Source organism: Antennarius striatus, chromosome 21, assembly GCF_040054535.1.
Source record: "Antennarius striatus isolate MH-2024 chromosome 21, ASM4005453v1, whole genome shotgun sequence".
In the NCBI taxonomy this organism is placed as follows: domain Eukaryota; kingdom Metazoa; phylum Chordata; class Actinopteri; order Lophiiformes; family Antennariidae; genus Antennarius; species Antennarius striatus.
The window spans coordinates 16,118,104-16,140,842 of record NC_090796.1 but is presented as its reverse complement, the minus strand read 5'-3'; the positions used below and the strand labels follow the sequence as shown (position 1 = coordinate 16,140,842).

The 22,739-nt window shown below is 47.4% G+C and overlaps 2 protein-coding genes across 2 annotated transcripts in view; one reads left to right on the top strand and one right to left on the bottom strand.

The window, feature by feature from the left end:
- dock1 (dedicator of cytokinesis 1) overlaps positions 1-22,739 on the bottom strand; it is a 102,482-nt gene that overhangs the window by 38,252 nt on the left and 41,491 nt on the right. The gene's annotated exons all lie outside the window — the stretch shown is intronic.
- On the top strand, positions 1,608-22,492 carry LOC137588630 (inhibitory synaptic factor 2A). The gene is made up of 4 exons (XM_068305795.1): positions 1,608-2,157; positions 9,583-10,789; positions 14,909-14,980; positions 21,124-22,492. The coding sequence occupies exons 2-4, from the start codon at positions 9,588-9,590 to the stop codon at positions 21,308-21,310; spliced, it is 1,461 nt and encodes a 486-aa protein (XP_068161896.1). The 5' UTR covers positions 1,608-2,157; positions 9,583-9,587; the 3' UTR covers positions 21,311-22,492.

Sequence of the window (22,739 nt, the reverse complement as noted above, 5' to 3'; positions counted from 1 at the left end):
TCGGATGTGGTCCAATCTTTAGTGGGTTCTTCCGTTAAAGATTTTTCCTGCTGCTGGCAGACCAACAAAAAACGGGAACAAAAACTCCCTCGGCGGCGGAAAGAACTCCGACTTCCTCTGTAAACGAACTCCCCGGTCTATTCTGATGCTGGTGTACAAACATGGGCTGGTTTTATAGGTCAGTATGTCCACAGTGAGGGGGGGGGTAACATGAAAAAAAGGGCTGTAGGGGTGACCTGCGCCGGACGCCCTCTGGTTCTGGTCCCTTATTTAACGTCCATGTGTTAATTTTGGGTTTTCAGGTATCGAGCATCTTCCTTTAACCGCAGCCTCGCTCAGGACAAGGACACGCCGGACAGGCGTCCCCCCCCCCACCCCTCCCCCCCAGGGGGCTCGGGCTTTATTGTGATGAAATCAATAGGAGAGCGGTGTCACCGTGGCGACCGCGTGAGAAACGGTCTGCTCACGCCAGCAGATTCTGCTGAAAGGAAAAGTCAGAGCTCAAACCAGTCCTACGTTCAGCAGAAAGACAGGAAGCAGCGTGATGTCACAGGGTGGAGGCGTGTCTTCGATGAGGTCACAAGTGGGCGGGGCCACGCTCAGGTGAGCTCAAGGGAGACGGAGGATTGGTTGACCTTAATGGAATACAGGTTTTTATCCAAAAACAGATCCGGAAATAAGATTTTTTTGACATCAACAAGGAAGAAAACACAACGACAAACAACAACAAACAACTAAGATGCAATCATGACAGAAGAGACTTTTATTTAAAAGATAAATTCGGTTTGGGTCCGTTCAAGACGACAGGAAGTCCATTAAAACTGATAATTAAAGCAAAATCTGTCTCGTTTTTCACTGGAGTCTTTACAAGAGTTCAAAAATAAATAAAATAAGATAAAAAGTGTTAGTTGGTGTTCGGTTCACCGATCACACGACGTACCAAAGCATCCAGAACCGCCGACACACTCGCAGCAGCAGCTGCTGCTTTCTGGAGAGCCGAGGCTCATTACCATGGTACCTGAGGCTCGGCGCACAACCGGGGGTTTCCCCTGTGCTCCAGTCGGGCATTTCCAGCTCGGCTTGACCTGCAGGGTTACTGCTCTGCCCAATTCTGTTGATTTGAACGCTGCTCCTGTAATTAAACCTTGGAGGAAAAGCGACTTCCTGGCGCCTCGGAAAAGATGGATACCCCAGCAATGAGGATGTCGAGCTCTTTGAGAGGCGGGGGCAAGTAGATGTAATCTGCCCTCCCACATAAAAGAAAAGAGCCGTTGGGAGTCTGGGAATTTCAATCGGCGGATTTGGCGGACGGAGCTGAGAGGTCGGGAAAACACCCCCGCCTCCGTCAGCTTCTCCATCGACGCTTCGGAACAGGAAGTTGGGGATTTCACTCTTTCTGCATCCGACGCAGGAAGTTTTCTGACGCGCATCTGTCGGAGACGGAGGCGAGGTCACCATGGGCAACGCTTCTGCCTCCAGAAGGAGGGATGATGCATGAACCTGCCAGATGTAGTCCCCCCCCCCCCCAAAAAAAAACCTGAGCGGTACTTTCTGCGCCGCAACGTTCCCTCCTCCCTTTGCAATCTCTCTCTCTTTCTCTCCCCATGCTCCCTCCCCCTCTCTCTCTCTATCCGACTCTATTCCTCTGCACACACACACACACTCACACACACTCACACACACACAAGCGAGGATAAACACCGAAGAGGACAACTGCGGCGCTACGATGAGGATATTCCGCCTGCGTGGGCTCTGTCGCTGAGGCGTCCGGAGTTCATCCGCCGCATGCGTGTGTGTGTGTGAGTGTGTGTGTGAGTGAATGAGTGTGTGTGTGTGTGTGAGTGTGTGTGTGTGTGTGTGTGTGAGTGAGTGAGTGCGAGCCCTCGCCGACACTGTGCAGGAGAAAGGCAGGGGGGGAGCGTTGACTGACGGGGGCTTAGAGGAGCCTCACGCCACTGGATCAGAGGACGCCGATGTGCAACAACTCCTCCAACTACCGCCGCCGCTCTGCCCGCATGCCGCCGCCGCCGCCCGCACGTCCTCCCAACTTCTGCCATGGAATAGCCTCATCTCCCCCCCCCAAGGAAACAGGCATGCACGGGCAAAACGGGGAATCTAGGCGATCGCATCCATTCCTTCAGTAATCCACAGTCTGGGGTGAGTCGCTCGTCTTCTCCTCACCTCCGTCATCATCATCATCATCATCCTCCCCTCTATTTCACCTCTGGTTTGGAACTGGGATTGAAAGTCAGATTAATAATCTCTGGAGATGTGTGTGTGTGTGTGTGTGTGTGTGTGTGTGTGTGTGTGTGTGTGTGTGTGTGTGTGTGTGTGTGGAGCTGAGCCTGGGATAAACCACAGGGAATGTCGATCATCCAGTCGGGTGATCAAACATCAGATAGAAAGGTCGGATGCCTCCGCTGCATGGGATCCAGCCGTTAAACGGGGGGGGAGATTTCATCATGGGGGGGGGGGGTGTTGGTGGTCTTTGCCAAGTTTAAGCCACGATTCAGTCAGTTTGGAAAACTTGGAATGTGGTGAATGTGGCTGCAGACGGTGGAGGGAAACAAGTGAGCGAAGCCGCCGCCGCCTCTGGTCCTGATGTAACCCGACTGGCGTCACATGCATCGCTGGAACCGCGCTGGCGTACGAAAGGGGCTCGCATGATGCTGCATTTTCTCTCTCTCTCCTTTTTTTTTTTTTTTTTTGCAGCGTTACGTAAAACACGCTGACATCAAGTCCCCCCCCCCCCAAAAAAAAAAAAAAAATTTGCGGGAATTTATCCCGCATTTTATGAGACAGTTGGCTGCGTCTGATTAAGGGCGAAAAACTAAAGACTAATCTAGATTAATAAACCGGTGGAGTCACAGATTACTTGTTCGTGTGTGTGTGTGTGTGTGTGTGTGTGTGTGTGTGTGTGTGTGTGGGCGGGACTCGGATATCTCGGACCCTCGCCGTCCTTCAGCTGCCACCCGGAATGCTTATCATTCCCAGAATCCCCCCCACCCCACCCCGCCGCCCCCCTTCCCCAGCCCTGCCATCGCTATCTGCCCCCCCACCCCCCTCTTTTCAACCCCATCTCACGTCAGCGCTCCGATAGCATCTCCCCTCTGCTCCATTTCACTTCCCGCAGACACCGAGAAGAGGAGTGAGGGAAAGAGATGGAGAGAGATAAAGAGGAAGAGGAGGAGGAGGAGGAGGAGGCATTGTGGGAAATAATGGGAGCATGGGAGGAGAGGATGAGAGGATGTGGGTGCTCCACGACCGTAGGGGGTGACATGACAGGTCATGTGGTGTAAATGTAATCCTATAGGATGACAGAAATAAAAGTTTAAACTTTATTTTTGGAGGGATGTTTTTTGAGAGAAAAGATCTCTCAAGACATCCAAACATAAAGGTGGTAGGAGGGAGGGAGGGTAAAACCAACAGCGGCATGGGCCCCCGCCGCCCCGCTCGCCGGGAGAAGGCGCTCATTCATCCAGAAAACAAATTGTTCTCCTCCGCAGGAGCGACGGCGTTGGGGAAACGAGCCAGATGTTAGCTTTCATGTGCTAATAGGATTATTCATTAAGAGTGTGATGCCCCCCCCCACCCCCACACCCACCAAAAGCGCCTCAGGTGTATGTAGAGGGAGAGGCGTCGCACCTGATCCCACCTGGTGTGTGTGTGTGTGTACGGATCGGCGACAAAACAATTCTTTAAATTAGAAAAACACCCCCCCCCTTTTTTAAAAAAGTTTCTTCAATTAAGAGTTTTGTCTATAAAATCTTTAAAACTGACAACGCCCCCACCCCCACCCCCCCCGCCGGAGGGGATTCTATTTAATTTGCTTGTTTTCCAAAGACGAATCCAAACCGTAGATTACATTTTGTAAAGAGACAGACGGAAGCTCGGTTTCCCGATTTTAGCATCGCACCTGAAGGCAACAGTCATTTGATAGGCTGACCTTAAAAAAACCTGCCCCCCCACCCCCACCCACCCAGGTTAACGGTAAACCATCAAATAGCTTCCGTGAAACCAATATACTAAAAAAATCCCCCAACTCCTATTGTTAAAAAAAAACGCCGATCCAATCCAGATCCTGATTGGCTGTTCGGAGTCAAGTTTGCGACACTCTCGCCAAGTTTCGTGAAAATCCATCAGGTAGATTTTGAGTAATCCTGTTAAAAGTCTCGTTGGCGGTTCCACCACGAGGACAGTCCAAACAGGAAGTGACACGCCCAGGATTTTTGTCGCTTTTGAAAGACGTTCAGGCTCCCAAAAAACCCCCCCCGATGTGAACAGGATTCAACATTTTTTTTTGTCCGAGAATACCTGAAACTGAATTCCTGCACACGCAGGGCTTTACAAAAACCGTTTTCATACAAGCTCTCAGACCGCCGCCGCCGCCGCCGCCGCCACCGCTTGGGACTCGCACAAAAAAAAGTCAGCAAGGCTGACAAAATGTTAAATCTTATCGACGGAACATGATGGCTTTTCAGCGTCTTATTCTCTCCAAGGATTCACATCCTTTCTCCATCACCACCTCCGTCCTAACCCGATGGAAACTTTCCACACTTCCTCTCTGCACCCGTTTGTGTGCATCTATTTCTATTTATATATATATATATATATATATATATATATATATATATATATATATATATATATATATATATATATATATATATATATATATATATATAAGGATGAAAAAGACGGAATCCAAGAGCAGCCGGGGGGAGTTCTCCGGTTACCCATCAGCTTTGAAACCTCGGTGTGGCTGGGAGGCGAAGAGAGGAAGAGATGGATGGCATTTACACACAAAGAGAAGGATGGGAAGAAAAAGATTAGCGAAAGAAAGAAGAGGTATAGCGAGACGAGGAGGAGGAGATGTGATGCATTACGATGAGGGAAGGCAGCATCCGTTTCCCAGGGTCCGATCTCCATCCCAACGGAATGTTCACTGACATATGGATTACAGGTTTGCTATGTATTCATCAGGCTGTGAAGGAGCCGGCGGGGTGGGGGCGCGGCGGAGGGCCGAGCCAACCGCGGAATGGAAGGACACAACAACAAAAAGAGGCAACTCAACGGGGACAAAGCCGGTAAATAAATAATAAGGGGAACAAAGTCCACCGGCTCTCGTCCAAGGATCGGAAAGCCTTGACCGACGCTCGGAATACTGAGCCGCTTCCACAACAGGGAGGAACGCATCAGGATACAAGCGGGCAGGTCCAATCAGCGTGTGCTGTCACTGTGATTTAGCGTGACATGCATATTAACGTGTCATAAATATCGATGGGGGGATCACACGAGATGGAAACGGATTGTCAGTCTCACCAGGTGTAGGGATGTTCTCGAAGTCTGGCGGACGTCTAAACCAATCCGAGGGGTCAGAGTTACTCGTCTCCTTACGAAAAACGGACGATTTACGAGCCAGACTACGATAACGTGGTCACGGATGACTCAAAGATTAAATGAGCCTGGGATGAACCAGATTAAATGAGCCTGGGATCACCTCTCAGGAGGAGGCGGAGCATCTCCCCATCTACGTTGATGATGTTGATGTTTGCTAATCAAACCAACAAATTTCCATCCTAGTGCAACCAATGAAAATCGATCGCTGCTTTCGACACACCTGGAGTTCCGTGTGGTTCTTCCTGGTTACCATAGATACCTGATGTGTTTTTAAAGCTCATTTATTCATTTTCCATACTGCTTCGATTGGTTTTCGAGGGCCACAGGGGTTTCTAGAGCCTACCCCAGGGGATTTACAGGCATCGGGAGATGCTCCGGACACCGAGGAACCACACAAAAGACGAACGACCACTCTCGCACATGCCCCTATGGACAAGTTGGAACCAACCAATCCACCTGAAGTTTGTGACTTTAGAGGTGGAAGGAAACCGGGGAACCCATACGGAACAATAACAGACAAACTCCGCACAGGAACCGTCTTGCCGTGAGGCAATTGGTCTAACTAACCGTTTTTAAAGCTCAGCCATCCTGTTTTAATATGGATGATTTAAATATGTCAGCACTTCAAACATCTTCTTAAACCAACGCTCTACGACGGCGCGGCGGTCCGTGATGACCAGGCAACAATTACTAGAAACAAAATCTCTTCAAATCCGGCGATTTCCAGCAGCGTTCCATACGACGGCATTAAGCTACCATTAAGCGAGGAGGGATTTGCTGTGTTTGGTGTCGGTCTAATGTACTGTACCGCCGTTATCCCTCAAGGCCAACCTGTTCAGTCAATCATTCAGCATTATAGACCCTCACATCACACCCCAGGAGAAAAGGTTCACATTCCGCAGCAGAGTCTGGACCACCTAACCAAAAACGACGCAAACAGGAGAGTGCGATCTTTTATTTTTTAGTGAATAATGAGTGTTGGGAGACGATTCAAGACTTCGTCAAACATGACGAAGCCTCTGATAATGAGAGAAGAGAGGAAAACAAAATAAAACAGCAGATGAACCCGGATTAGTGTAGGTAACGCTAGCGGCGTCCCAACTTCGCTTCGACTCGCTGGCGGATTTGGAGGGGAGGAGGCAATAAATGTGAACGATCCGGTCTAAAAATTTAAATTCCAGCTGGGGAGGACAGAACAAGAAGGTCTTGGGTTCGGACCCCCCCACTTCCTGGGATTTTTCTGTGTGGTGTTTGCATGATCTCCCACCACCAAAAACCAGTTTTAATCTTCCTGGCAAGAGACCTTCAGGCAGTCCACCAATTAGGAATCTTCCCATGCTCCACGTTTCCATTGCTCTGACTTTTTAATTTCATTTCAACCTAATTTAATCTTTATTTAATCAGAGATTAAGCAAGAATCAAAACACAGAAAAGCAACAACACGGGAAGAACTCAATAAAATCAAGAAGCAGGGAGAGGAGCTCCATCTCCAAGAAGAGAAGTAGGATCATCTGCAGCTCCATACATTCAAAAGCTCCCTATTGCCTGAACCAGCTGTTATATAACATGAAGTAATGAATGGATGACGAAGTGGAGGGTGTTTTATGATGACGAGGACTACTTCAGCTGTAAAGCTCTCCAACAAAAGGAGAAGAAGGTTTCTTCTCGATGACAGGAAGTCGTTTCTAATTCAGTGTAATGGATTGTGATACCTGAGGGTGTAACGGCCGAGGCGTCGATGGAGCAGAATGACGACACGGAAAACATCCTCGATGAAGGACGGACATGAAGGTTGACCGCACAATAGTTCAATTTTTGAACAAATTATTGCAAAATTCCGAAATATTTGCACAGGTTCACCTTTTAAACCACAACTAAACACTGTTTCTCAAGCCAGGAGCATCCGAAAAACTTCTAAGTCATGTAAAGGAATAAAAATATAAAGCTCCATGAGCCGATAAACGCTTGCTAATTGACATGTATGGTGTATTCACTGCGTTTAATCGACTGACTGGTTTTTGCGATGAATACTATATTAATTCATTTTCCCTTCCACTGAGGCAAAAAAAAAAGCGATAAAACAAATTTAGTCGTGCTTAAAAGTTACGGTAAACATTCGACCCTCAGGTTTTTAATCGGGTTCACTGGAATTTAAGACTTCTTTTAAAGATTTCACCCGCGGCCACCGAAAGTTCAATTAGGCAACTGCCATTCAGGAAACTGCTGAGTCGGTGGTTTTAAAATGAAGCAAAAAAAAAAAAAAAGTAACGGGGGCCTTTTTTTTTTTTTTTTTAATTCAAGAAGCGCTGCTTTAAATGAGCATGTGCTGTGAGCATAAAGACCATTTCCATTAAAGAATAATACATTACATTACCAGGATTCATCAGGATTGTCCTTGCGGCGCTCCGAAGATTCAAGGAAGGACGGAGGGAGGGTGTGGGAACAGCGAGAGGGGAAACATCCCAAGGAACAGCCGTGACAAGTTGATTTATGTGGAGAGGAATAACCCAAAATAATGACCTTTGACCTTTAGATTATGCGTTGCAATGCTACAACAAGACCGTTTTTCATCCGTCATAAATTACGGGTCACTAAAACCAGAAAATGACCCCGGCTGACCCAAACAGGGGCAGTTGTCGCAGGGGTTTCGTGATGAGTCAGGCTGTTTATGCAAGATGCCCAGAGGGGTGTAGGGGTGGGGGGGGGGGTGCGAGCGCCGCTAAGGCCCGAAGCCAATAGGTGAACAAACACCCGCTCTGTGGACGCCGGGTCGCATCAGTTCGCCCGCGGCGCTGACAGAAAGGATCAAATATAACTCCGGATATCGCCGTGGAAACGTTTGCACCGCTGAGCATGTGTGTGTGTGTGTGTGTGTGTGTGTGTGTGTAATCCTGTTTGAATTTCAATCCTTATTATTCTTAATAGTTGAATTATATTCAAATTTGTAACGCTCAAATATATCCTGTTTTATTCATCGCGCGCCCAGACAAACGTGGCAGCGATGCGTCAGCATCCGATGGCTCAGAACAAGGGGGGGGCAGATTGAATTTAAATCAGATCGGAAGTTAGCTCGGTTTATCGGTGACGACGACGGCCAATGGATAAACGTCACGAGAGAAGAAGGCGAAAAAAAAAAAAAACCTCCAGGTTTGCACTGGTAATAAGGATTAAGACGCGTGCGGAGGGAATATCTTTTGCGCGTTTCGTCTCTTCCTGGTCATTTAGTCACCACGGTAACGACTCATTTGTTGTAAATCAAAACAACATCTGCCAAAGCAGCAGGCAGCTGTACGCTCCCATTCGTCAATATGGACGTGCTGCGATCAGGAAGTGTTTCCTGTGATATTCGGAGGATCATCGTTCGCTGGATCCATCTGTCAGCGACGGCTCCGGAAGTTTCAAACGTGGGTTCCTTCAACCCCGACATGACGGGGTCACCAGACAGCTGTTAGATATCTGGGGTCTGTCGACTCTGGAGGTTATTTAGAACGCAAGAAGCAGCCTCTCCTTCAGTGTCGCTGAAAGAAATTTGCAAAATATCTTTCCGAGGTTTTTTAATTTTTAAAAAAAAAAAGTATTTATTTTTGTAGATTGTTGTCTCGTCTCTGTTCATTTGGAAAATTGAAAACGAACGGACGCCAGGCTCTCCAGCGCAAGTGTGGCTCTACATTGGTTTATTATTAAAAAAAAAAAAAAAAAATCCAATTTTTACTTAATTATTGAGCGAGAGGGAAAGGTCAGTCACTGGAGAGTCCTGTTAAAGCTAATTAACCATGGGAATTAACTGCACACCTTAGGCTTCTGAATAGTCAACAGAATAGTGTCTCCCAGCTCCTACAAAGCCTGAGACACAAATACTCATTAATGCAGAGAGTGGGAGACAAGGAGGAGGACTCGGACCTGCAAGAGGCTTTAAATGGAAATGATTAATGACTGAAAATGAAGCTGAATTTGGGGTTTTAACAGAGAAGATGATTAAAAGCATCCTTTTAATTGTCGAGATCGAGGGGGATAAAAATGGAGGTGATGGAAACGAAAAAGGTTTGTTTTTCAAGGGTAGACGTATTGTTTGTTCAAAATGCTCCTTATATAAGGTACATAAGGTGAGATTTTGCATGTTTTGTCAATTCTGAGTCATTTCTCGTGATTAACGTGGGATTTTTTTCGTCCGTTCCCCTTCAGGAAACATGGTGAGCAAGGAGGGTGGCAAATGCATGCTCACCAACTCGGAGTCCGACTCGGAGGCGGCGCCCGCGGCCAACGCCTCGCTGGCGCTGGAGGTGAAGTACTCCTTGGAAGCCAGTCGACAGGTGAGGAAGAGGAACAAGGCCCTGCAGGTGCGTTTTAAGGATATCTGCGAGGCGCAGAACGAGCAGAGAGAGGCGGAGCTGCAGGCGGCGGGGAAAGGAGGCAAGCCCATGTCGTACAAGGCGGCTTACCGCAAGTACATGACCGTCCCCGCCCGGAGGTCCATCCCCAACGTGACCCGCAGCACGGGGGTGCAGACGTCGCCCGACTTGAAGAAACGGTATCAAACGTTCCCCTTCGAGCGCAAGAAAGGCCACACCTTCAAACACGCGGCGGCGGTGGAGAGTTACAAAGGTCACGATAACGGTTTTGTCGTGGAGCGGTCAAAGGTGGCTGAGCAGGGTTTGGACGAGGAGGCGGAGGGAGCCCGCGGGGGAGGGAGCGGCGTCCGCAGGACCCGGGCTCTGCTCCATACTAATGAGTGCATCGCCACGGTGGAGCAGCACGCCGCGCCCGACAGCCCGTGCTCCGACGCGCTGCTGCTCAGCTGCCCCACGGACGTAGAACGCCTGGCGGGAGGCGGGATGCAGACGGAGTACCAGCTCTGCAGCGTCCAATCCAAAGCCGGCACGGGATTACAACAACAACAGCAACGCCGGGAGTCCGACGCCGATCGCTCCAGCAAGAGGCAGCTCAATCCGGACGAGGGCTCGCCGAGAGCGTCCAAGGTGACGGGCCCCATCGCGTGGAACTCCCTCACCCAGGTGGAGTGTCTGGACAGTCCGTCGGTGAGGAGCAAACGCAAGAAAGGCCTGCAGCTCAACGGGCTGCAGAGCGAGACGCCGCCGCCGCCGCGACCCGGGAGGGGTTGTACCACCACGCAGGCGCAGTGCCACACGGGGCAGATGTCCTCACGATCCCTCCGGAGCGTGGAGGAGACGGCGTCGAGTTGCGCCGGGGAGGAAGCCGCGCAAGACCCCGCAAAGGAGGCCTGCAAGCAAATAGTGCCTATGAATCAGGATGGGGATGTTAAAGCACAGCTCCAGGCCATGGAGAACCTGATCAGCTCCAGCCAAGAGACCATCAAGGTGCTGCTGGGGGTCATCCAGGAGCTGGAGAAGGGCGAGGCCCACAGGGAGGGGTAAGACATCTCATTTTACCCTATGCTTACCTTACTTCTTACCCTCTACGTAGTTCAAATACTTCAGGTTACACCTACTGATGCAGAATCTGGTGCCGGTGCTGACTCGTGTTTGCACGAGTCAGCACGATTAATCCGACGGGAGTAACAAACATTCAGATCCAGCAGGAGATGAGCCGTCCTCCTCACGCGTCGCGTTAGTCCTCAATCTGACCGTCAAAGGCTCGTGTGTTTGACAGCCGCTCGGAGGAGCCTCGATCAGCGGCGTGCAGCCGGGACGATGACGGCGTTCACCTCATGAGCCCCGTGGGCGCTATCGCGGCGCAGCGCCGTGTCCTTCTGTGATGATTTCCCCTCTAGATGTGACGGGAGCCGCAGCACAACTTATTTACAGACCAGTCATCTCGCTCGATTTGTCCCGGACGGTTTGATGGATCGTCGTAGGAAACGTAGACGCTGTGAACGCGGCCTTTCAACCGCGCTCAGCCCAAACAGAAGGGATTCATCACGTCCACTGGAATCAAAACCGTGTGTGACGCGTGTTAGACGTAAAATAGTACCTCCAGATACGAGTGTTTTCAGATACGAGCCACGTTTTGAGGACACCACCGCTACCTGGCGGATGGATACGACATCAGTGAGACCGGATCTCGTTCTCATTGGTGGAGTAAAGACGTAGCTCGTGTGTTCTCGTGACTTTTACATTTCTTTACTTTTTTTTAATAATTGTTTACGTGACGCATATATAATTAATTAAACACAGGTAAAATCAGCATTTCTATTAGTTCTACTTGTATCTTTTATTCCTGACAACAACGGGGTAAACAAACACTGGTATATTTTAAACTGCATTAAACGAAGCAGATGTCCAAAGAGCTGGACTGCTGTGTCTACGGTTTCCACAGCATCCAAACATTTTTCGGGGGGAATAGGGGTTCAAATAAGTCCATGAAGGAGCCACGGCCCGTGAAAAAGCCATTTACTGTGCGGGGGGACAGCGAGCGTATACAAACGGGCGGCCGATAGGATCTGGGCTGCTGAAATAGAGGATTGTCTATCTGAAGGGATGAAGCAAACAAAATGGCCAATTTGTTGAGTGAATTGCTAAGGCTCTGCACTCCGATCGCTATCAGGCCCGACCCGGTGCTGTGGCAGGGGTGGCGGGGGGGGTGTGTGTGTGGTGTGGTGGGGGGTACAAAGTGAGAAAATCCACATAAGCGCCCCAAACTGGAGTACAAAACCAGCGGGAATCACAAACATGCAAGAAATAAAATAAAATAAATAACCTTGCAACTGCAAATGCTTGAAAACATTTGGCCACAAACATCTGGCGCGTCAGACGCGTCTGAATCCGACGGAATTCCATTCATGAATGGAAATGAGTGACGACTGTTTTAACGGCGCCATCTGCTTGAAAGACTCACCAAACAATCTGTGCATTAATCACACAACCCTACACTTTAGTTAAGGTCGTGGAGTCCATCCAAACATTCCTCCTGTTCACTTTTTATCATTTTCCAAAGTCACATTTTTTTTAGCGAGCTAAGCATGAAAAGCCGACGCCCCTTTAGCGGCGGCGGCGGCAGCGGCGGCGTTAGTCGAACGGTCCTGTTACATAAATGTCACTGAAACACAACACGGCGCCGCGGGCTATAGGTGAACTGTGAGCGCAATTACATCAGATGTTTAACTGCCTGCTTCTATTTCACGTGGAGGTAAATGCAGAGCTGTGTTTGTCTCCTCTACAGAAATGAAATGCGACCGAAAACGTACAGAGATAGGAGAACATTTTTTTACGTAAGGGAATGTAAAAAAAACAGAAACCATGAACTGACCTAGATCTATCTGTGTTCAAACGTCTTCAAATCAAACTTTTTTTTTTTAGCAAATATCTACACATTTACTCGAGAAATAACTCAAATACAGTATTTTCTGGACTATAAGGCGCACTGGACTATAAGGCGCACCTTCAATGGCCTATTTTAAAACTTTTTTTTCATATTAAAGGTCCACTGGATTACAAGGTGCATCTAATTATAAGGTGAACCTTCAATGAATGGCCTATTTTCAAACTGTTTCATACATAAGGCGCACTGGAATATAAGGCGCACTTTCGGTTTTTGAAAAAAATTAAAGGGTTTTAGGTGCGCCTTATAATGCGGAAAATACTGTATTTTACTGATCAAAATGTCAAATTTATCCAAAAATCACTTCTGCAAAAAAAAAAAATCCTTCTTCTACAAATAGCAAAAAAAAAAAGAGTCTAACTGTCTTTTAAGTAAAAAGTTTAACCCTGTATTCAGCTGACACACAATAGATTGTGTTATTGAGCAGCTTCTTCCCTCTTTTGTCCTCCTTCATTCAAATAAGAACCTTTCACGCCGGCTATCAGGACCGACGCTGTCATCAAACATGACAAACATGTGTCTGTAATTACAGACGCAGACGATAAAAAAAAAGCGTCTAAAGAGGCATTATGTCCTCGCGGCCCACGCACGTCTGCACTTCTACACAACATTAACGGTTTCATGCAACAATAAAAGGCTCAGGAATAAATTTCCCGCATCATCAGCAAATGTCGGCAGCCTGCTTTTAATTAATGACACTCGGGGGCCCCGGTCGTCTCTGAACACCGAGTGTGTGTGTGTGTGTGTGTGTGTGTGTCCGTGTTTTGATGCCTTTGGACTCCGATCCACTCGCCGACCTCACCCCCCCCCGAGCATAAACACAAAAGGGGGTGGGGGGGGTTCAGGCTGTACAAATACATTGTTAATGGTGCTTTTGCTTCCACTCTCCCCAGGGGGGAGGCCTGAAGAAATGAGCTCTCAGCTCTTATTTTGTCTTATCACCTCCCCGTGAGGTGGTGGTGGTGGTGGTAGTGGTGGTGAGGGGGGGGTGAAAGATTAAAGGAGAGCATCAGGAGGGCTGGGGAGAAAATAATAAGGCTGGTTTGTTCAGAAACAAGAGATCCAAGCTCCTCCTGCAAAAACATGGGTGGATTATCGATCCCGTCTCCATCTTTTTTCCCCAAAGTCGCTGCGCAGAGTCTCCGCGTTTACCTCCCTGTTCTGCAGCTTTACGTAAAAATACCGGTATAAAACATTTCTGATACAAGCTAACCCCGGTTTTCAAACGCTTTAGACATCGATCAAATCAAAATTGGACCAAAAAATGCAGAAATTTTTTGTCTTAGAAGTCCAGAAAAATGCTTTATAAATCTAGTCCTTCATTATTATTATTATTATTATTATTTCTCGCCGCCAAGCGCGAGAAAAGTCGAGAGAAAACGTGATGGTAATGTGCTTTTTATTGTAGTTTTATTTGTAATGGGGAAAAATGTATTTGGAATTCGAACAAATTGGTATTCGAACAGCCGTCAGGAACGAATTGCGGTCGGAAACCGAGGTTTGCTTGCATATCGATCAGGGCATCAAGCACAAAAAGGAGTAGATAAGGGGATGCAGGATTTATGATGGCGCTTTAATTTTTATCGCTTCCGCACCTCACGGGCGGCGTGATAAAAATCCCTCAGAGATGTGAAAAATATTTCCTCAACTGGAAAGATGACAGACGGGGGAATAAATGTGACAGTCAGCACAATAGGATCGATGCCAAGAAGTATCTAACGCGCGTTTGTTGGAGATAATATTCCTCCGAGCTAAAACGTTAAACCAGGAAGGCGGCTGGACGTCTTCGCCATCAGCCGCCGCATGTGACTCAATAGGTCAGGAGGTCAAATTACAATCAGACAAACCTGCTGACATCAGATATCCACCTTTTCCACCCGCTCATCTCATTACGCCGACTTCCTTTCGGCGTCTTCTTCCTCGAGACGACAACAGATTTGCGATGTCATCAAAAATTAACGAAGCAAAGTCCTTGATGGTCCCAGGAACTCGTCCTGGGGTCGCTTCCGACTGACCTCCGCTCAGTCAATCAGGGCTAATGGCTGACACGCCGCTCCAGGAGGGCAACGTGACTTCCTCATCAGCCTCATTTACCCCCCACCCCCCACCCAGGCTAACAAGCCACGACAAACGAGAAGAGAAAGGGAAAGGCGACTTAACCAGATCTGTAATTACTCATTCACGACTCTTTATCTCCCCCCCTCCCCCGCAGACTCTCCTATCGAACCGGACAGGACACGGCCAACTGCGACACGTGCCGGAACAGCGCGTGCATTATTTACAGGTGAGTGGAGATTCTTCTTCAAAGACACGACCGTCCCGGCGTCCTCCGTCTTTCTTCTCCTTTGAGGGACGGAGAACAGGGGGAAGGAAACGAGGGGGAGTTGGACATTTCCATCGTTCTTTGTGTCCCAACGCCTCTCTCTGTCGTCTCCCCACGCCATCGCTCTCAGAGGATGCGTGGAAACGGGAGAGGAAGGAGGGATGAGAGGAGGTTGGAGAGGACGGAGGGTGAACGCTATAAAACGAACGAGCGCCGGGCGGTAAAAGGTGAAATTAATCACCGTGAAGGCGTCGTGAAAAAGGACGGCGAGCTTCTGGCGCTCACATACGGCTGATTTCAGGTTTAAAATTGGTTTGATGACCGTTAAAGACATGAATCCAAAGCCACACATCCAGTATGGAGGTCTGTATTTATATCTGGAGGGACTGGATGTAAAATAAAGGTCGATCGATCCCCTCCTCCCCCTTTCTTTGACATTAGAAGATGTTTTCATCACATTGACAGAGATCGATTTTGATTGATTGACTGAAAGATGACCTTTCCTCGAGGAAAAGTCGGCACCCAGCAAGGACGGGGTTAAGCGTCTTCCTCAAGGTTAGGGAAACCAGTGGTGATGAAGACATCTACTGGTCCTGATGTGAAGACAGGAAATAGCAGACAGTGATCGACGATGACGGGTATCCCTCGGTTACGTCGTTCTTGATTACACGTCGGTTTTCCATAAAATTACACGTAAAAATAAGAATCGATTTACTCTATGTCTGTTCACCACAGATATTGTACTCGTAAAATCACTAGTAAACCGATAATATCATGTTACTGGACAATAAAAACAAAAAAACAAAAACTTCCTTCATTGAGGAAGAAACTCCGGACAGGACCCGGACTCTGGAGGGCGGTCATCCGTCTGGACCGGTTGGGTGGGAAAGAAATGTAAGCCCTCGTTTATTCACGCTTCAAGAAGCACGGCTTCACTACATCGCAGGTTTTTCAGTTGGTAGTCACGTGATACCGTACTCGCATTCTATTGGCTGACGGCATCTGGAAGTGCGCTGCGTTCCGAAACTTGACCAAATATTATTAACATACACTGATAAATAAAGAACAGTAGAGAAGTGGTCGTGGTTATCTTCAGTTAATCCTGATTTGAACCAGTTAGTGCCGTAACCCCAGGTTCACCTGCACATGGAGGTTTCTCTTCCTGCTGATGATCAGTATGATCTCCACCAGACCAACAGATAGAGATTTAAAGAGTGAGCGGGGGTGAGAGGTGATCAATAAAGCTCTTTCCAGCGGATGCTGCCGCTCCACTCGGGCGGCGCCGGGCCTCCGATGACCCATTTAAATCATTTTAGAACCGCTGCTCTCAATAACTGATGAATCACAAACTTCAATCTGCTCCGGAAAATGAAGGCGCTCTCGGTACCATGTGATATTCGGTCGCCCGCGTCGCCGCGGGGACGGACGGACGGACGGACGGACGGGGAGAACGGTCGCTTTTCACGACGACGGCGAGATGGATTGAATTGTACCACATGATGCCAAGGACGCCGAGGGAACCGGCGATGAGTTAGAGGATGGATGGAACGGGGCAGACTGCTGAGACAGGAGCCGGTCCGGGATAATGAATGAGTCAGCACTACGTTTAATGGTGACTGTGTGTGATTTGACCCCCGGGGGGCATCTACCTGTCCTTTATCTTTGCTCTGCCTGACTCTGTGAGCACCAAATTTGGCGTGAAACCACGTCTAGATTTATAGATTCTGAGCTATTCTGTGATGAAGGTCTTCTTCTCCTTTTTTTTTCATGATGGCTCCAGGTAGAAACGCTTCTGCAATATTTCTAGTCAATATCGCCGTGACCTGAATTAAAGTACGAAAAATGAATAAAAGGTTGTCGAAAAAATGAGCCAATTACAAACAAGTGTCAGCGAGACTAAATCCAACCTGTATGAGAGAGTCTAAGTCATGTGTGTCAAACTCAAGGCCCGGGGGCCAAATGTGGCCCTCCACATCATTCTATGTGGCCCTCCAGAGCATAAAAGTCCAGAGTGTCTACAAATAAATAGGTCAAAAGTGTGCTATGACCAAAAACTACATTTCCCACAATGCAGTAATTCAGCCCATTTTAACTGACAAAAACATTTTGAACAAAGTTAACGTCCTAACTTGTGTCTGATGTTATTTTTCTTTATTGATTGATAGTTTGATCCTTGATTGATGGAGTTCTGTGGATTTAATAACCTGATAAATTAAAATGATTTATGTTAGAACAGAGAAACAAACAAACATGTTTTTTCTGTCTAACTGTAATGTTTGTAACTTGAATAAGTAATAAATTCAGAGTTATTTAACATTAAGGAGTAGTTACATTACATTACATTGAGTTACATTTAGTTACATTTATTAGTTACATCCGATCTAAATAAAGTGAAGCTGTCGTTTGATTTGATCGATGCCGATCATGACATCAGAATAAGAACTCCATGTTTGTCTTCCTGACTGATTGAGATGTTTTATCCGCAGAGGAAGTGCAGAAAAACAGAAACTCGATACCGAACAGAAGGCTCGCTTTTTGACAAAACTTGCCAGCGCCTGGCTGGACTCCAACCTCACAAAAGGGCAGGAATTTAAAAATGAGATGTTTGAAAACTGTTCAATTGATCCGACTTCTCCTTTAGGAGGACGGCCGCGCGTGGAGAATTCTAGTGATTGGACACAGAATCAAATATAGCAGCTGCATTCACGCAGGCAGGAGGATTAAATGGAGATCTAATTACTGCAATCTGCATGAAAACAACCTCTCTGGAGGTGGAGGAACACCAGACGGGAGCAGGAGGAACGCTGGGGGGGGATAACTCCCAGGAAGTCCCAGAAGGGTCCACTGTGGGCGTGTCCTACAGTGGGCGTGTCCACTGTGGGTGTGTCCACTATGGGTGTGTCCACAGTGATCGTGTCCGTCCCTTCCTATCAAGGCAAAAACCCCAAGTCAGGGGTGTCAAACTCATTTTCACTGAGGGCCACATCAGTATAGCTGCTGTCCTGAAAGGGCCAGATGTAACTAATAAATGTAAGTAAATGTAACTTAATATGTTAAATAAATGTAACTACTCCTTAATGTTAAATAACTATGAATTTATAACTTATTCAAGTTACAAACATTACAGTTACACAGAAAAAATATGTTTGTTTGTTTCTCTGTTCTAACATAAATCCTTTTAATTTGTTAAACCCACAGAACTCCCATCAATCAAGGATCAAACTATCAATCAATAAAGAAAAATAACATCAGACACAAGTTAGGACGTTAACTTTGTTCAAAGCGTTTTTGTCAGAGTTAAAATGGGTTTAATTATTGCATTGTGGGAAATGTAGTTTTGCTCAAAGCACAATTTTGACCTACTTATTTCTAGACACTATTTTGACCTTTTATGCTCTTGTGGGCCACATCAAATGATGTGGAGGGCCACATTTGGCCCCCCCGGGCCTTGAGTTTATGATGTCAGACATATGAGGCGCACCTCGCGTTCATCTCACCGTTTCCCCAGAATTCCTCCACAACAGGAAGAGGAAACAGAACGAGGAGGGAGCAGGAAAGCAGGCAGGCGGGAACGGTCGCAGAGAAATCTGGGGATTTGGAATGCATTACACTTTATTTCGAGTCCGCAGGCAGTAAGTCGCGATGCGTCTGCTTAATCTCATTTTCCTCGCGCAGCATTTGTGCGAGCTAATGTGCTGATCAAACAGGGAGATGGGTTTGAGTGGCTGTGATTAAGGAGGATCCCCCACTGCTGGGCATCAGCGCTCACAATGGAACCCCCCCCCCCACAATCAGCGCAATGCCGTCAATAGCTTCATTCAGACGCGTGGACCTGAAGCTAATAATTAAACCAACTATCTGATGATGAAATGTGCTTTAAATAACAGAGTGCATTGCAAACAGATGATAAAAGTCATTATTGTAAATCTATTAACCTTCTCCAGCGGCTGCAGAAGCGACGGTAGGAACATTTGCTCTTTTTTTTTTTTTCGTGAGAGCCTAATGATGTTTCCCAACATGGTGGCGAGCCGGTTGCCATAGCTACCAGACGGATCTTTTGGCGGGACGGTCGGGAGAGTGCATCGGCGCCCGGCGGAGAAGATAAGGGGAGGAAGAGTCAGACGGAGCGGAGGAGAGAGGTTAAAGACTGACAAGGTCCGAAGTCGGCTTCAATTTGATCCGATCCGATGATGCCGACGGGCTGGGAGGCGGCGAGGGGGCCAGGAAACGCCAACAACACTTCACTTCCTCTTTCGGCGAGAGGAAAGCGAATGCGGAACGACACGCCGGACCTGAAACGACTTTTCAGATGATAACCAGACCGAGGATGATGATGATGGAAGGAGGCGACGGCGTCGAGGAAAGTCTTTACGGGCGATTCAGAGGCGGGCGGTCGTCCTTCGGCATCCAAGATAAGACGATTAAGAAACCCAACGATGTAAAACACCGACACGCGTTGATAAAGCAGATTATATGGGGTATAATTGGTAAATATGACTAACGGTCACACTAAACACGAGGAGCCAGTGTGAAGCGATGCATTGTGGGTCGTGCAATAACAGTAAAAGAGAATTAAAGACAAGTCAGCACAGATTAAACTCGGCCCGGCTCAATCATCCCCAACGCAATAATTGGGGGCTTTTCTGGAAACGTAAGGAGATTATTTGACGACTTAAAGGAGCTCAGATTCAGTCTGCACCCAATCCGATTCAGACACGTCGAATCTGGATTGGGGTTTTTTTTAAAATTGGGATTCAAGGGCAAAGCAGCGACCGGGTTGGGTTTTCCCCCTTGATTCTCCGGACCGGTTTGGACATTTAGAAGATTGAACAGTTGTATTTTTTTTTTCTCACAGCAAAGGTTTTTATTTCGCAGCTAATCGCTGCGATCAAAAAAGTTGTTTGGAGCAAAAATAAAACATCACGAGCTAAAACAAACGAGGAAATTGAGAATATGAATTTTTTTAATTTTTTTTTTTTTTTTTCTGCACATGCAGACCAACGTGCGCGATTGAAGTGGATTTAATGCGAGTGTAATTAACAGGATGTGATTTATCGCTAATAGCTGCAGTGTTCTTCTTGGCTCCGTAAAAAAACCCAAAAAACGCCTGAGTCAAACAAAAAGCAAATCAGACGACAGACAGGGGGGGGGGGACAGGGACGGTGTCAAATTCCAGGCGGCAAATATCAGTTAGAATTTAATTCCGGGTGGATTTCAGAAACACGTCGGTTTGAAAAACGGTCAGATTATCACTCCTACCTCGTAATCCAATCCGATCTCTGGATCTCTGAGTGATAAAAGACTCGAATTTATTCATGAGGCGGAGCCTGCTGTCGCTACGCATCTCCGTCCGTAAGAAACCCCCCCACCCCACCCCCCAAGCTGACGTCTAGGGGGGAAGCTTTAGCAGATTATGAAGTCTACACTTATCGCAGCCCGGGCTGTAATCTGAGGTACACTTAACAGGGCCTAGATTACAAGGATGGCAGATCCAGATAAATCCTCTGGGGGTGGGGGGGTGGGGGGGTGGAAGTAAAATAAAGATGGCTAGGAGTGGGCGTCGCCCTCCCCGGGGGGGTGGAGTGGGGGTGGTTGACGGACACCTGTGACGGGGGGGTCAAGTGGGATGGGGTCACATTGTCGAGACTCATCTGGTTAGAGGAGGAGCCGGGCGTCAGAACGTGTCAGGATTAACAGGAAGGGGAAGGATGGATGGGGGGGGGATGGCGGTTTCAAAATAAAAGCATGAAGGAAAAGCTTGTGAAACACATCCCATAGCAGTTGCATCTTTTGATTACTCGCTTTTATTCTGACGGATTCTGACATATTTTAGAATAAAAGTCTAGAAATAGGATTTTATGTTGTTTGATGGTTTTTGATGTCACTTCCTGTTCGCATTCCTGCAACCAAATGTTAAACTTCAGTCATTTTATACTGAAAGTTGGTTTTTTTATTTCTTTCCCTGGAGTATCAGATAAAAACTGGCACAGCATCCTTCGATTTGCTTGCCGATAGGTCACATGACCCACGTCCGTAGTGACAGGAAGAGGCGGGGCTTACGCCCCCGTCTCCTCTGACCTTCTCTCTCTCTCTCTTTGCTTCAGCGTGGAGCTGGACTTCAAGCAGCAGGAGGACAAGCTGCAGCCGCTGATGAAGAGGCTCTGCCCCACGGACGACGCCCACTTCCTGCCGCTGCCTTACCCCCCCCAGGAGGCCTTCACCTCCACCCCCAAACGCAAGTCCAAAGCCGAGTCCAAGAAGCACGCGCGCTGGAAACTTTGGTTCCTGTGAAAACCCACGGTGGATTAACGCGTCCGTCTGGACGTCACCTGGTAACCAACGGATACCGAGCTCCACCCCCCCACCACCACGAGAGGACACGTGACGGGACACGAGAAAATCTACAATGTCACGCGTACCAAAAAATGGATCCGGAGTTACTTTGGAGCGATTTCTTCAAACCGGGTGTGTAATTCCACCAGCGGAGATCCCGAGGGAGGAGAGGACCACTTTGACTCGCCTCTGTTTATTTGCATATATTTTTCTAGCTGGCGTCTACGGGGGGGTTGGGTGGGGGGTGGGGGGATCTTATTCTACCATAACGCTTCACTTTTTCGCCAGTTTGGGCTTTTTGTCTTTCTTCCCAGCCTCCAGGAGAGGTTCGGCGAGTCGACGTCGCATCATCACCAACAACCACCATCACCACCACCGCCGCCACCCGCAAAGCACAACTAACACCGTTCAGGATACGTTTTATTCCGGAATAAATTTAAAAAAACAAAACTATTTTGAGTACGAACTCACCACCTGTAGATCGCCCACCGACCTTGACTTTCATAATGTGAAAAAAGAAGAAACGACGAGAGAAAAAAAAAAAAAAAAGATGTTTATTGGAATTCTAAGAGCGACTTTCTATCGTCACACAAATGTCTCCTTGAATCCGCTGACTTTGCAGTTAAAGAATGAATAAATAACACTTATTTTCTTAATGACATTTGCAAAGTTAGACGTCCATGTACTTTTTTTCTATATAAATATATATCTACAAACACTCACTTTAAGGTTTAGTATTTATTTCGGCTACTCTGACGGGGGTTTGGAGGTTGCCGTCGCCTTCTGGCTTCGTCGCGTCTTCATATATAAGTTAAAATTCAAATTTAAACACCAACGCTGGAACGGGGTCAACCAGGGTTCTGGATCGACACCCAGAGAACAAAAACTTCTCATTTCAGTCACGAAACCAAGAAAAGATAAATGATGCTGCTGCAGCTCCCAGCATCAGCACCGCAGCGGCTGAAGCGGCCACTTGGGATCAGAACCAGGGCGTTTCTGGGGGGCTCAGGCGGGGCGTTATAACCCCCAGATGTTTTCTATCTTTTAAAGAAGCTGTTTTTTTAAAAAAAAATAATGAAAAGCTGTCTTTTTTTTTCTTTTTAGATTCCTACCTATTCGATTTACAGTAAAAAAAAAAAAAATGATGACAGAAAAACAAGAACAACCCCACGGGGGCGACATGATGCTACAATACTGGATGTGAGCTGAAAAAAAGTGCAATTGATTTATTATTATGTGCAATATTGTGTATTTTGTACTGTTTTTTTTTTTAAAAAAGAGAAATAAATATGTTTAATATGGAAAAAATAAAACAAAATAAAAAATAAAACCAGGAGATCTGGATTAGCCGTTAGCAGCAGCTTAGATTGAATCCGTGCGTGTCGCT

Excerpts from the sequence above, each read along its gene's own strand:
- LOC137588630 (XM_068305795.1), top strand. The coding sequence starts at position 9,588 with ATGGTGAGCAAGGAGGGTGGCAAATGCATGCTCACCAACTCGGAGTCC. Across the intron at positions 10,790-14,908 it reads GGCGAGGCCCACAGGGAGGG|ACTCTCCTATCGAACCGGAC; the intron begins GTAAGACATCTC and ends CCTCCCCCGCAG. Across the intron at positions 14,981-21,123 it reads AGCGCGTGCATTATTTACAG|CGTGGAGCTGGACTTCAAGC; the intron begins GTGAGTGGAGAT and ends TCTTTGCTTCAG.